The sequence below is a fragment of the Polyodon spathula genome, chromosome 10, assembly GCF_017654505.1.
Source record: "Polyodon spathula isolate WHYD16114869_AA chromosome 10, ASM1765450v1, whole genome shotgun sequence".
NCBI lineage: Eukaryota > Metazoa > Chordata > Actinopteri > Acipenseriformes > Polyodontidae > Polyodon > Polyodon spathula.
This window is the reverse complement of record NC_054543.1, coordinates 40802762-40818693: the sequence shown is the minus strand read 5'-3', so window position 1 is coordinate 40818693 and position 15932 is coordinate 40802762. Positions and strand designations below refer to the sequence as shown.

Below are 15932 nucleotides of genomic sequence, written 5' to 3'. Positions count from 1 at the left end.
AATTACAACCTGTAATATAAAGGCGTAAACACATGTCAACCCAGGAAGCTGTTCACAAGTTAAGCCCTTAGGTAGGGATACAACACTTAACAATGTTGACAATTAACAAGGAATAAGTGCATATGATACAATTCAATTTTAACGATGAATTAATTGAGAATAAAGCAGTAACAATATATTGTTGTATCTTGTTGTTGTTACTGTATTATGACTTATTTATATACTGTAGGTAGATATTTAGCAATCCTTGTAATTAATATTATTGTTGCAGGTTCACAAATACAATTTGTGGATTTCTGTTTTACCCAATCCACACGGAACTAAACAGTTGACTGTCTGATTTTCTCCAGTCAGTTAGTTTTCCTGCCCTCAAGAAAGAGTACTCATTTAAGGCTTGCTTTAATGCAACTTCTAAGCTAACTGAACTCCTCTGAGATTCAGAGGCTAACTGCTATATTATACTTTTTTGTGTTTTTTTTATTTATTTTTTTAGTTTATGTATTTATGTATTTTGCAACCTCTTTTGACTGTTGAAAGATTGTGGGAAAAATGGCTCATTATCTGTATAGTAGTCTTGTTTACATTGTACATTCAGCAGTTACTACATTTGTCCCAAGTGAAGTTGGGAGAAGTGTTTTGATATTGTGTGTGTGTGAGAAAAAGTTGAATTCTGACTAGTTACATTTTACTGCAATTCTGCAGCTGTACAGCTGAGTTCAAAAATCAGCGCTGTGATGAGAAAGTGAACCCTTGTGATTACTACTGTCAGAATGAGGGGATATGCACATTAACTGCATTTAACGAACCCAGATGCAAGTAGGTTACAGCCTTAAACTAAGCACAACTCACCGTTTTCATCAAAAAACATTGTCCGCATTGTTTCACTTTAACTGTTATACTGTGGTCGCCTCATTTACTCCAGACATATATAGCTGAAATACATTTGCATCTCATTGCACAGATGGAACAAGAATAGTGGGTTTGCAATCTACATTGACTGTAGATTCATACCTTTCTAGTCTGTGTGTCTGTGCAAAATGTGTACGTATTAAATCAACCCTTTCCAGTCATCACCAGGTTATTTTGGTCATGATGATACTGCACTACAATCCTTTTTACAATCCTTATAGTTGGTAATAAGGAGGTCTTAGCACACAAAGAAGTGTTAAACATATTTTTGCTTTATCTTCAAGTATTTTTTGTTAGAAAGATGATGTGCCTAAAAATAAGTGGCTATATACTTTTTTCTGTTTAATGGAAATTAATGTTTATGCTTGCATGGATATGTATGACAGTAAAACACTTAAAATAAAATTTTTCTGATAACTTGGACCTACAGGATCTTCAAGGGCATGAATAAATGTTGTTTTGTACATTTCAAATCCTCATCTGTAGATGCCAATTTCCGTCATACTTACATGCAGTAAACCGAGCGTACAATAAACAGTCAAGTGGTATTCAGCAAACCACTCAAGCTGATACCACACTTACACAGTAGAAATCCCTGAAAAGTTCTGAGTTTTGTGTGAAAAAATGCTGTAAAGTAAGAATGCTTTCAAAAATAGACATGTTAATAGTTTAGATTTATCAATTAACAAAATGCAAAGTGAGTGAATAGAAGAAAAATCTACATCAAATCAATATTTGGTGTGACCACCTTTGCCTTCTATATATATATATATATATATATATATATATATATATATATATATATATATATATATATAATATAGTATATATATATATTACTTTTAGGCAGGTCCACGTTTCTATTTATTTTAGTCTGTAAAACTAGTTGTTAGACTCAAATAGTATCAAGTTTTACAGGTACACATACTATTTGTAAAATTATATTTATATTGGAATGTGAACCAAAATGTACTGTATAGCTGGATAAAAAACTAAAGATAAATTTAAATAAAAAAGGACCACTCAGATGTGTACTAGAATGTGGTAACTCTAAATGCAATAGACAACTTAAATAAATATAAAAACACCTCTAGAGTCATTCATACTGAACTAAAACCATATAGTTTTTGCTTTATATATATATATATATATATATATATATATATATATATATATATATATATATATGTGTGTGTGTGTGTGTGTGTGTGTATATATATATATATATATGTGTGTGTGTGTGTGTGTGTGTGTGTGTGTGTGTGTGTGTATATATATATATATATATATATATGTGTGTGTGTGTGTGTGTGTGTGTGTGTGTGTGTGTGTGTGTGTGTGTATATATATATATATATATATATGTGTGTGTGTGTGTGTGTGTGTGTGTGTGTGTGTGTGTGTGTGTGTGTGTGTGTATATATATATATATATATGTGTGTGTTTCAGGTTGTAAATACTATTGAATTTAGTTTAGAAAGGTGGCATTTGAAAACTGACTTACCAGAGATGAAGACATTTCTTCAAACTCCAGCCACTAGTTAATTCCTAGTCCATATTGATATATGTTACATCTGACCTTCCGATGCCACCACAATGGTCACATTACTTGATTGGAAATTATAATGAATAAGGAGACTATTCTACAATATCAACTAATTCAATTTGCAGTAGATGAAACTGGTTTAGTGATACTGTAAATCACTGTCATATCTGATATTCAAGTGTGCCAAAATACATACTGAAGTTAGTTTATCCCTCCCAATATACATGTGTTATCAATCCAGTTAAGTCTACTAAGTTAAATATGCCAATCACACTCTCCCCAGTGCTGATATGGTTTTGGAAAAAAAATCACATACATATTCCGGTACTTTTGGTTGTTATTGGCAGATTTAGTAAGCTGCTCATCTGGGACATCTACAGTAGAAACAATTCTCCCTAAATGAGCTAAGTTATACTTGGAGTCTAACACTGAATATATTCAAATAAATGCTGGACAGATGTTAACAATACCATGTGAATGGCATTGGTTAACACACTGCCACATGCAGTATCTTGGTGTCAAATTTTCATTTTCAACTGAACCACTGCACTTACTTCACTTAATGCATGGCCTTTTCTAAACTCACAACTTTTTTTTTTTCCTTTATTTAATGCATGCTTCGATTTTCAGCAGGAGTCCCTGCTCTCTTTAGTGTGTTAGACTGTAAAACAGCTGGTGCCCATTAATTGTACCTTTTTAATTGGCTCCTTTTTAGGTGTTCAGCCAACTGGTCAGGCACACAGTGCGAGAGGCCAGCTCCCAAGAGCAGCCGCTCTGACAATGCCAGTGGGAGTAAGTACTTCAAAATCAGCATAACCAGTCTTTCACTACATATTATAGGGCTTCAAATAAAATGTCAGACACCATTGTCTTTCACACAAATTGAGAACTTTAAGTAGGGGAGACAGGTAACATATCTACCAATGCAACTGTAAAGGAGCAGATGCACATTTTGTTTTGGCTGTTTTATGCACTTCTCACTGAATGCAATATGTGTTTTAGTACAGCAGGCAGGAATTATCAAGGTCTTTGTGAAAAGAAATGACTACAAATGTTACAAAACTAGTAACAAACATAGACACTTTAAATTAACCTTACATGGCGAAATCTGCTTCTCTATATTTTAAACTATTACCTTCTTGATTGCTCTGTTATGCTGTACCTCAACATGTTGGACACAACAATGGGGACTAAGAATGTCCTGAAAGTGTCAACATAAAACATACCTGCACGTTTAACTCTTAAAGGTTTTGCTTTAAAGTAAAATAAATACAAATTGCATGCTTGTCCAGTACGCAGGTATGAACAGAACCAAATGAGTACTCCAACTAATGGTTTGGTATTATGAGATATATGTTAGTGTCATCCAGGAATATCACAAAAGAAAAAGTTAAATGATGCCTAATTGTTGTATCCTTTTTTTCAGGAAGCATTGCTATCATTGTACCACTTGTCCTTTTAGTTATATTGATAACTACTGTTGTTGTTGGTGTCCTCATCTGCAAAAGGCAGCAGCGGTAAGAATTAAATCAAATCTTTATACCGTCGCTTGGCATATGATTTATCTTATTCTAATGTATCATAGCCAACACAGAGTGAATTCATGGTAACACAATAATAGCAGGGGGTGCTGTTGAGTCCCATATGTGCATATCACATGATTAATTAATATTAATCTATAAAGCTGTGTGTTTGAGACCTCTGCTCGTTCATTGAGTATTGTATCACAGTGATGTTAACACACAGTTAGTTAACTATGATATTAAAAAACACAGCATGTGTGGATATATCCCAGGCAACTTTATGCCAACTTAATTGATTGATTGATTGATTTCTCAAGAATATGATTGCCATTATCCATTTTTATGTTGTTTGTTTAAGAGGGAAAAGGGTTCAGAGACAGCCAGTGACCAACGGCGGAATTAACGTTGAGATTGGAAACCCTGCTTATAACATGTATGAAGTGGAACATGATAATCATGAAGATGCTGGAGACATTTTGCGTCCAAACTTTACACTAGACCCACATAAGGCAAGTTCTATACCTTTTTTTCTGTATGCCTCTCAACTCACAACCTCTTTCGTAAATCTTTCAAATAGACTCATTTTTACAGCACAAGTGGTGCATGGCTGAGTTCCTGCTGTCAGAGATTCCTGGTGGGAAAGAATGATAAAATAGTTTCAAGCCTAATAATATTTTCATATCTGTTTATATCGTCTTTATTTATTTATTCTGAAAGCTGTGTTCCAAAAACAGCAAACATATTTGTTTGGTTTAACATGCTCACGAGACTGTGTTTTGTAGGATCTCAGTTTTCTCAAAGGAACTTGAAGTGAGCCACAGAGGTTATAACCAAAAGATTGTCGACTAGAAAGCCAAACACAAAGCTGTGTTTCATTTGTTTAATCTACCAATAGTCTGAAATAAGTAGTACTGTAGGGAATTTCAAACATATATATTAAGTGGAGAAAAGTTCAATCATAACCGTACTTAAGAGAAAGGTCACATTTCATAATGTCATGTTTTTTAAAATAAATAAATAAATAAAAAATAGCATTACCAATGTGTCTTTTAGGGGTGGTGTGTGAGGCCTACTGAACCTCACAGCTTGCCTGTCCACACAATCCCTAAGGAGATTATCCTTGGACAGGTGAAGTTGCTGTTACTTTTCTTCACTACATGTTAGGCCATACCAAAAGATGCATGTTTATTGTTATAATATTTCATTTTTTGCCTTGCTCAACCAAGCATTCCATTCACAAAGCCATATTTTCTTTGTCCTACCATTTTCATTTTTTTTTTTGAGAAACTAAAATTTGTGCTAAATAAAATGTCCATAAAATATCCATGTTGGGCTATTCCAGTTTATAATTAATAAATCAAGACAGACAACAATGATGGTCTATTCAATTGACCTAAACAGTGGTGGATCTAAATAACGTTTACATATTAAATTATGACCAGATCTGGCATTGTATTTACTTTTAAAAACAAACTTATACTTAAAGAGACTCGCACAGGCTGTTGGAAACAAGTCCCTTTCTTTTTTATGATTTAAGCTATGGCCGTATTTAGATTGATCTGCCCCCATTTAGAGAAAGTGAATAGTGTTGGAAGGGATGGATACAGTACAGGCTGATACAGTTGGACAGAAGAGTGGTGGCTATGAAAAGTAAATGCAACTAATCGTAATTCCTGGCAGACACCTAACATTAGTCCTATAAAGTGCCTGCTGTCGTCCACACCTTCCCTTGTTTTCTACAGAAGCAGTTTGCACCTTTCTTCTTATCTATCAGCTGACAGCACTTGGTGAAAAATAAAATGTTCTTACAGTCTGTTCACCTTTTAAATCCTTTCCTGCTTTTAGTATCACCATCACTACTTTTACCTTATTTTATTCATTTATTTTATGTGAAGAGGCCGTCTTCCTGTAATTCACGGCTGGTCCCAAACACTTTCACACTACTGTACAGCATGTTTTCTTGTATATTAATCCTATCTATATAATGCTATGATATGCTAACTGTATCGTTTTGCCATTTCAGCCTATGAATTACGCCAACCCAATGTATGCAAAACTTTACCTTGATGAACAGAACTGTCGGAAAACATTAGCCCGCATGGACGAACGCAAAGAGCTCCTCCCAAAGAAACTTGAGGGTACTAATCGAGAAAGTGAGGCATAGATGAGTCTTACATCTTTAACTTCTTTTATACAATCTGTATAAATGTAAAAAAATCAAAAAAAAAAACAAAAAAAAAAAATTTAGAATAATTTTCTATGTCCCTGGTGGGTTCTGATAACCTTTTTCTGCATCAGCATTACCTCCTTGTTTAGTTTTTTGTGCTGATTGAACTATTGACAGACCATTTGTATCGTATTTTTATGAGAAATATTAAACTGCACTATACATTATAAAATGCTGCTGCTGCTGATTTGCAAACACTCTTATACACAATATAATTTATAGGAGGTCAATATTTCACAAGGATGTGAAAGACGAATATTTTGTATTGAAGTTCCATTATTTGTTTAACAACATTTGTCTTAAATGCTACAAATTGTCTGTTCTCAGAATCTGTTAATTTAGTTGCATAAAGTCCATGTCAGATGTTAAAAATCTAAAATAATACTTTAGAACTTTTACGTCACTGTTTGTTTTCCTTTGTCCTGACATTTTTGTCAATACCGTACAGTATGTGATTTACAAGATGAAAATGAATGATGGAAATTCACTCAGAACTACAGTTTTATGATGTAGTGGTTATGGTGGTTGTGTAAATGTTTGTTAAAAGCCAGCAGAAAAATATAACTTTTAAGAAATGCTTTTTTTTTCATTTATGTCGAGCAGTGTACAAACGTCTTATTTTTATTATTATCAAATTCAAATAAGATAGAGTTGTGCATCTGTATAAACATGATTATCATTTTTGATCCTTAAATGCCTAGAAAAATGTACTATTGGTCGATCAAACTTCACACTTATGTAAAAACTGTTTTTTTTTTTTATATATACCTGCTTTAATTATACACATTTCTTGACTGTTCCTAAGGAGACTGGTTTTTCTTTCTTTTTTTAATATACTCTTCAACCTTTACAAAGATATGAAAATAGTAGGTGAGTTCATGTTTTATAACTAAGGCCCTTTGTCACTAACTCTCATGATACTGTATATTATAACTAAGCATTGTTTTAGACTCAGTTAGTAACAAGATGTACATTTAAAATGTATCCCAGTTGAATTTCATTTCTCAATTATGTTAACACACTTTCGCGATTACAAAGGCCAGCCAAAAATGTCTAGGAAAAAAATCTTTGCATTTTAAGCTACTGTAAATCAGATAACATCTTCAGGACCAGACAGTGACTGCTTTTACATGTAAAAATGAAATCAAGACAGTGCCCTAAAATGTGTTCTTATTTAACATATCACTATGTCCCATAAGTGTGTGAACATTACGTGCAGACAATTTCCATAAGCAGCTTCCACATGACTGCCATTAAACCAAATGTCCCATGATCTGAAAGTGGCAGATGTTGGAAAATACCTTTAATAATCTGGATGTGTTCCACACCATTACTATGTATTCATCAAGGAAACACACATACTTCTAACCACATAGTAAAACCACATGGTTTAGAACATTACTATACATATGTTACTTATGAGTTATTGAAGAGCGGTTGACTGTTATGTAACTTTCATACTCATTGGATTAATTACTTTAATTATTATATAATCACCCAGTAGCCTTTTTTTTAACCATAAGGGGCAGTACTAACGTGTATACCGTTTTTGCTGATCAGGGTTTTGGCTTGGATTGATGATTGAAAATGCTGAGCCATGTAATTAACTCAACAGTATAGCCATATGTAGTAACTGTTTATGATATATTTGTTAAAATGTTGCATTATTTTAGGTATTGACAAAGTTAATTACAAGAGATAAAACCAAAATGGCTTCCAGAGGTTAGGCAGGTTTCATTTTTGATGGAATCGTATCTTTATAGGCGTTGAGGCGTTATGATAATAATATTCGTTATGATAAAGAGGCTCGACAAAACGCTTGTCAAATGAAAGTCTTGATTGTTGGAAATGTACCAATTATACAATGTCTTTAATTGGCACATTTTTATAATTGTATGGCGAGATCAGCCAATAGCTTTCGGCTTTACAAAGTACTGGGGAAGACGGACACCAATAGGGAGTGAGAAGAGGTGGGACTAAGGGAACAGGATGCAAGCAGGAAAAGAGAAAAGATAAAAAATGGATAATCTGAAAAGTTTCACTGCACTGCATGTGTACAGTTTAGTGACAACTAAATGTGTCTAGCCATAATGGCTGTTTGAGTAAGATAGCTGGCAAAGAAATAGGATATTTGCAATTTTATTTCAGTATGTGTCTGGGCCCCTCTCTAGCGTCAAGGCCCTTGGGTTGTCTGGGGGATGTCGGCCCTGCACAGGGGCCTTTACAGAATTCAATGTATGTATTCCTAGTGTCATTATTTTGTTTGATCTGCATATCTATGTACATTTATGCAGGTACATTCTTAATATATTTACTTAGATTTAATAGTATTTTTGATTTTAGTTAGAATACTCATATGTTTGTAAGAAAACATACTGGAATACTTAATCAATTAGATTTTGTTGACACATATTTAAAGAAGTGACAAATAATATAATACATGCTGAATGATAATTTTTCTATCAACTTCAATGTTTTACAGTCTTATTATACACGGTTGTGGCACGAGACCTGTGTATTATAAGACTGATGATAAAACTGCTAACCTCAACAAACTCTACCACCAGTACATGAACACAACAAAACATTGTCGAAAAAAACAACTGATTTTAAGTTTTATTCACAGAAGACAGGGAGAAATGTGTGGAAGAGTAGAATGAAGCAAGTACACAATAAACAACAACATACTAATAATAATAATAATAATAATAATAATACATTTTGTAAGAAATGACCTCAGCCACATCCTCTCCCTAGGATGTTAGGCAGCGCAGACTGATGGCCATCAGAAAGCAGAAGCTCTGGACTGAAGAAGAAATCATCCAACTCCACCAGCCAAGCAATGTTCAACTCCAATTCTTAGTAATAAACAATGTCATTTGTAACCGTGCCCCACTTCCATCCAAAACATTAACTGTTCATATTAACTGTTAGAAATGAACTTGTTTTACATATTTTTAAGTCTGTTTTCCAATGTTATCAACTGTCAAAAATAAACAGTGCTAAGTTGTACAATTTCTGTCTGTTATGTCACCGTGTATTATAACAAATAATATAGACCAAAACTGTACAGGCTGTAATTCTATCTCTGTTTTCTGATGACATTGATAAATCAGTCGAACTAGCACTCTTGTGGTTTATTTGTCACCAGAAACCAGAGATAGAAATAATAATGATTTGTATTACTCTCATGTAATTGATTATTTTATTATTATTATTATTAGTAGTAGTAGTAGTAGTAGTATTCAGCCTTAAATTCCATTAAAAATAGTCTATTCTGGCTATTACAATAACAAGTTCTTTGCATTTTAAAACCATGAAAATGTAGTGTTACTAAAATTACAGGGTACATGAAGCACTGTCATGAATGAGTGGCTACTCAAGAAAATAACTTTAAAAGTCTTTAAGAGCACACACTAAGGTATTCATGCCTGTCACTCTAATTATGATAACTTTGCACCATCATTTTACAGTGTGTGTTCCATGATTATGTATATTTGCTGTATGCTTTATCATAAGTTTTACTTGATGGTTTTTACTAAGCTTAGCTTTAGTAACACATAAGCCTTTAATTCAAAAAGTTGTAAAGCCAACTATTTTTAGCATATTTAAGGAATTTTTAAAAAAAAAATTTAAGCATACCTAAATGTCTTGTGTGCTCAAGGTGTTCTATTTCTTGGATCATTTCTACCTCATTAGTCTATTTATCAGAGATTTATTACCATGAAATATCATTAATATGTTAATGAGCTTTTATGCACTCCTGGGTGTTATTAACATTTTGAGAGAAAATGAGCTACACTATCCTCTCAAATGACATTTTTTATGCATGCAAATACTGATGGTTCTATGTTCTATAACTAGCACAACATACCCTTGCAATTACCAAAAAAGAGGTATATCAATTAATCTGAACAGCAGCATATCTAAAAACTACCATGGATAATACAAATCTGTATATTACCAAGGTTTTGTAAAAAATCAATCATCCAACAGTAGTGTATTTTTGTAGGGTTATATTTAGTGATTTAGATGTCATGATATTTAGATCTGGCACAGCTGAAGTCGAGTGAACCCCTTTTAATCTACCAGCATTACAGCAGTAGTGCACCACAGTGGCACGTGCTGGAAATAACGTCAAGACTTAAAAAAATAAGACTCACAGAATGTATACAAGTAAACACACATGCTGGAAATAACGTCAAGACTTAAAAATAAATAAGTCTCACAGAATGTATACAAGAATACACACATGCTGGAAATAACTTCAAGATTTTAAAGGAAGAAGTCTCACAGAATGTATACAAGAATACACACATGCTGGAAATAACTTCAAGATTTTAAAGGAAGAAGTCTCACAGAATGTATACAAGAATACACACAATGGTGAACATTTTACTTCTTTCTGTTTTCTACTGTGTTGTTTTTTTTTTTTTTTTTTTTTTTTTTTTTTTTTTGGTGTTGCATTTACTTGGGAAACCTGCGCTAAAACAGCTGGAATTCCACCTTATATGTGTATTCAAGGTATGTGTTCTACCCACTAAAGCCATTCCACCTAGCTACAATGTGTTGTGGTTAAAGTGTCAGGAAAGGAATAAGTACATCAAAAGCAGTATGTTTCAAACACATTTAATAGAATGAGAAAATTGTAGTTCAACAATAACTTTGACGTTCAAAACCTCATTTTATTAAACATGCATACCGATATATTATATCTGTGTTTAAGTGTGTTTGCGTTTTTTTATGCAGATATTCTGTGAAGTCAAGAAGCCTAAACATAATCAGACAAGAGGAATATAACATAATTTCTCCTCCTCAACATTGGAGTTTTATACTCCTGGTTGAATTGTACAACACAAGTATGACATGTCTACGTGTAAACTGAAAGTGTATGCTAGGTCTGGGGCACCTTGGACATAATAAACAACAGTGTCATGCTGATTACAAGATCTGACCAAGAATTAAATGAGCAGGTTAGGCATTAAGACAGGGAAGTCATTACCAGGTCAACATCAATGACATCATGCATTAATATTAAATACTGGAAGGTAAATGTTGCTACTTTTTAGGATTTCAAACAAACAATATGTTAAAAATTTTATATAATATATATAATATATATATATATATATATATATATATATAAACTTTAAATTAAATAAAAAATTAAATAAACAAGTGTAATTACTGTGTAATTTAAACTTGTCTTACATTTCAACAAAATATGTTTTTTTTCTTTTTCTTTTGTTTTGTAAGCTTTTTTAAACAATTCACTATGGCAAGTTGTTCTTTTGAACCTTGACAAAGTCCATCATAGTATTTTGTTTCAGTGAGGCAAAATATGTTTTCTGGGCTTCAAGTAACTGCTTCAGGAGAACTTATTTGACAGAATCCCTCAGCTGTTCATACCAAGACATGAAACTCGCATCTGTAGCACTGCTGTCATTGTTTCGACACCACAGCCTTTAGACTAATGTATGCGTCTTTGTGTGTGTGTGTGTGTATAATGTACTGTATTTCAGAGGTAAAACTCATCAGGGGACCACGGATAATTGAAGCCACGGATGAACAGGGCATGGATAAATTAGGTTCTAATGTACTAACAATAATAACAACAACAGCAACAATAATACTAGTTGAGGACACAATCAAGAACTATTAGTTTCCATGACTTTTTTTTCATGTAATAACAGTTTAGTTGTCATATATGACCTAAACTAATTCAAATGGTGTGAAAACAAGGTATTTGTCAATTTGTGAATATCCTGGCTATAAGACCATGCCAGTGTGCCCTTTCAAAAATGTATTGTAGTGGTGTCAAAGCTGCTGTCAGCCACAGCTCACGCATCTACAAGTCGGCTTTCTCTTCTCTTTATCTCTTTCTCTCTCTAGCTCTTTCTGTCTTCACTCTGTTCTTCTCTCAGTCCGACCCTGGGATCCAGCCCTCAGCTCCTTTTATAGGAGAGCTGGAAGGAGGCGGTGCCCTTTCCAGCTAATCTAGAATGGACACCTCACCCTGCTGGAAGGTTCCCGAATGACAGCTGTATGGAACTCCCCCAGTCCAGGTGCCTCAATCTGGGGATCGGAACACTCTAGATGAAAGGGGCCGGCCCCCAGCCTGACTGCGGTTAACCTCACTGGATGGAGAAGTACAAGCTGAGTTCTCCAGCATTCTGACCACGCCCCGACCCGCGGGGTGCACTCTTCTGGGTTGTTAACAAGCAGTCAGTGTGCCAGCCCTGCCCATCTCACCAGCCCGCCTCAGGACCCTTCATTACAATATTCCTGTGCTTAAGATTGCAACTCACAGTAATGAGTTTTCAGATATTACCCGTTTGTCACGGTGACATATTAGAAAAGACGGCATACTTGAAAATTATAGGATGTGAACCAAATAAGCAGTGGTATTCTCCTTGGCTGTTATATTTGAGACTTTGAATCATTTGTTGCTGAATACCATGAGTTTAATCTGAGGCTAGCCTGAAAAGGGAAAAAAAAAAAAAAAACGAGCTGAGGGTAGGATTATGTGTGATTAGTAAAACTGGACAGCAATTAAAAACAATCAAAAATTTGCTACAAACACATTTTTTTAAAATCACTATCCGATCTTAACTGTCAGATTTTGCTGACAACTGAAGATTTCAAAGGATTAGTGTCTTTGTTGAGAAGTGGAGAATAAGCCCCAAACTGTCACCAAGAAATGAAAATAAATTATTTATTTTTTTCTTTTCTTCTTTTTTTAAGGCTGGATTTAAGTGTTTAATTAATAACCAGATTAGTAAACATTTGTTAACATACCTAACAATTTGTAAAACAGTAAGATCCAAATTCAAAGATCATGAAATTGGATAATCATGTTGTTTTATAAAAGCCAGGTTAATCCCTACAAATACATAGGAGGAAAGGAGAAGTATGGCTTAGTGATCCAGGGACATGTTTCATGAAAATCATAATCTGGAGAATTTAACAGGCTGTGTTGCAAATATGAGATCAGAAGCCTACAAGGTAGAATTGGCAGAACATACACAGTACAAGTACACAACATTAATCATTTAATAGCAATAACTTTTCAACCTGTAAATTGTAACAGTCCATAATATAATCTAGTACTGTATAATCGAACAGTATCCATCTTTACAGGTTACATTTGCATTGAAGTTGTTCTTTTGTGATGATGTGATTCTGCTTTGGATTAAATGTTTGGAGTCAGTTCTGTGAAACTTTTATAAACCTTGACCTTGAGGAAAAATTAGGTTTATTTTTTTTTACTATTGTGGTACCATTATTTTAACAACTCAAACTAATTTATTTGATCAATGGAGCTGTCAAGCTATATGTTTTTATTTAATCTAATAGCTATGAGATATACAGAACAATCAATCTCTGCCTATACTGTATTTACTAATGTATATATTTTTTTTTTAACCAACCCCTGTGCAGCCTCTTATTTATTTAGTATCAGTCTGTTTGTTTATTTAAATATATTACCAGTAAAACCTGCTGTATTTTTCAAAAAAATCCTAGGAGGCAGGGGCACCATAATACAGAATGGAAACAGTGATGTATTGGAGCTTGGCGGCAATGGCTTTAATGGATGAGCACTTGGGGGGTGTCTTATGGGCAATACTCATTATGTAATAGACTACATTGTAAAAATAAATGAGCCTTATTTTAGGACCACTTTAGCTTTGATTCAGTTTAAATCTGGGTGACACGTTTCAAATTACGTCTTTTCTTTGCAGTATGACTCAATTGCAGTGCAGTATGAGATACAGTTTTGCTTGCACCTTTATCTTTGCTCACCCACGTTGGTTGTTTGTCATTATGAAGCTGCCACAGAGTACGGAGGTTCGTTTTAGTGAGGCTCTTTTCTTCAAAATAGCACAACTGGATTTGCTTTTACTCTTGTGGGTGGGGGGTGGGGACCAAGTCTGTGGTAGCAATGGTCTGGATCACTCAAGGAGCTGATACTGGTTGGGCCTGGTTTCACAGCATACAAAACATCCAAATACCTTACGATTATGTCATAGTTATCCAGGTATCTGGAGTCCAAGTCTGTCAAAAATAACTATTGCATTCACAGAGCACCCTCATTTTCACCGTTTGACTTATATTAATATTGATTATAAATTGTTCCCACACTATTCATAAATAATCAATGGTGTAGATTAACGCATTGAAGCAGACCTGTAGTCAAAACTTTTGTCATTATTATTTTTCTTAATGCATTTATACTGTATAAGGAATTTTCATTAAATCACTGGCTTTCATATTTCACATTGTTTCATGTATATAAGTCAGACATCAAAATAATGAGGGAGTACTGTGCTTTATTCAATGCCTTTATGTGCCTTAAAATACGTCCAGGTGAAGTTAAATTCTGCCGCTTTTGAGCTGACTTCCAATGTGTAGAGAATGTTTGGATTTGACTTCAAGAGAAAAACAAGCACTAATTAAAATAATGTTACAATCAAAGCTAACTTTACCATCAGCTGTGTAAGGCATTTTAGCAACTACACGCAATGTTTTTATAGTTTTATTCAGACTAGAACACAGAAAAGATTTACTGTGTGAAGAACAAATTAGTTTAAGATCTGTAAACTATATGGAGCACATTACAGGTAATTCCATTTTTTTGTAATGTGCATTGCTGCATTAAAATTTCTCAGACATATTATGGAATGTCTCAAATAATGTGACAGCAGAACAGTACACATTTTGACTTTTGACTCGCCTATTTACTCCGTATTATAATTACCCATATCTCCTAATTGGATAATCTGCTGCCACCCTTCTAATTAATAATTGCCTGCTATAATTAATAAAGCAAATCTTTATTTAATCTAGTTCCTATACATTTATTTTCATTAAACAATAGATTACAGTGAGTCGCGATTGAGTTAGATATTTAGATAGTTGACAACAGTATACTGCTGATAGTGTTAGTGACGGGGTGGGGGCTGATATACTCAACAGTAAGATTAAGAACATTCACATGACACCAGACTGCTTAATAGACTAGAGTTAAATTATGCTCTTAATCAGTTGTAAAAATAAAGAAGACTTGCTAAACTGGATATTTAAAACCAGAAATTAGCCAATGATACAACCCCGGAGGACATGCTTAAGTAATTCGTTTTTTTTTTATTATTTTTTTAATTTAGAGGCGACCAATTGATTTTGTAATTAGTGCGGTCAATATCCTGACAAGAGGACTGAAAGCCTTGCATGTTCCCTGATAACTATAAATGATGAGCAAGTATGTGTCTCATGGTGTGTTATGGTTTGTTTAACGGTATAATATAATAGTGAAGAAAAGAAATCCCTAAAGCTTTAAGAATCACTATGGAAGCTTATTTTTATGTCCCTCAAATAAGTAAAATGAAAATATTTTAAAAAATACTTTTCTTTCAGTCAATATTCAAGTTGAGTTTTCATTTTTTTTTTGAAATCCCATTTCCATCTGAGGTAGTAATTTCGATTTAGATGAGAGGTCAAAAGGTGGAGACTTTGCACATCCCTAATGATGTGTTTGCTCTGTGAGGAGAGCAGAATTGGCCATGTCACTTTATTGTGGAAAGGCACAAGGTGTGATGAAGTGGAAACATACCAATTAAATGTGAGATGAATTATACAGAGCATGACTTACATTTTTTTCTAATTATACTGTAAAAACCTGAAATAAGTACAACTGAAATCCTTAAGAGACATGTTGGACCTCAGGTAG

The 15932-nt window shown here is 33.8% G+C and overlaps 1 protein-coding gene across 1 annotated transcript in view; it reads left to right on the top strand.

Annotated features, from left to right (window-relative positions):
• Window positions 1-6142, top strand: part of LOC121322318 (low-density lipoprotein receptor-related protein 1B-like) — a 155772-nt gene extending 149630 nt beyond the window's left edge. The window contains exons 64-68 of the mRNA XM_041262116.1: window positions 3171-3247; window positions 3882-3972; window positions 4337-4487; window positions 5032-5106; window positions 6002-6142. Coding sequence (XP_041118050.1) covers window positions 3171-3247; window positions 3882-3972; window positions 4337-4487; window positions 5032-5106; window positions 6002-6142 — 535 coding nt within the window. The remainder of the gene's footprint in view (window positions 1-3170; window positions 3248-3881; window positions 3973-4336; window positions 4488-5031; window positions 5107-6001) is intronic.
• The last annotated feature ends 9790 nt before the right edge of the window (window positions 6143-15932 follow it).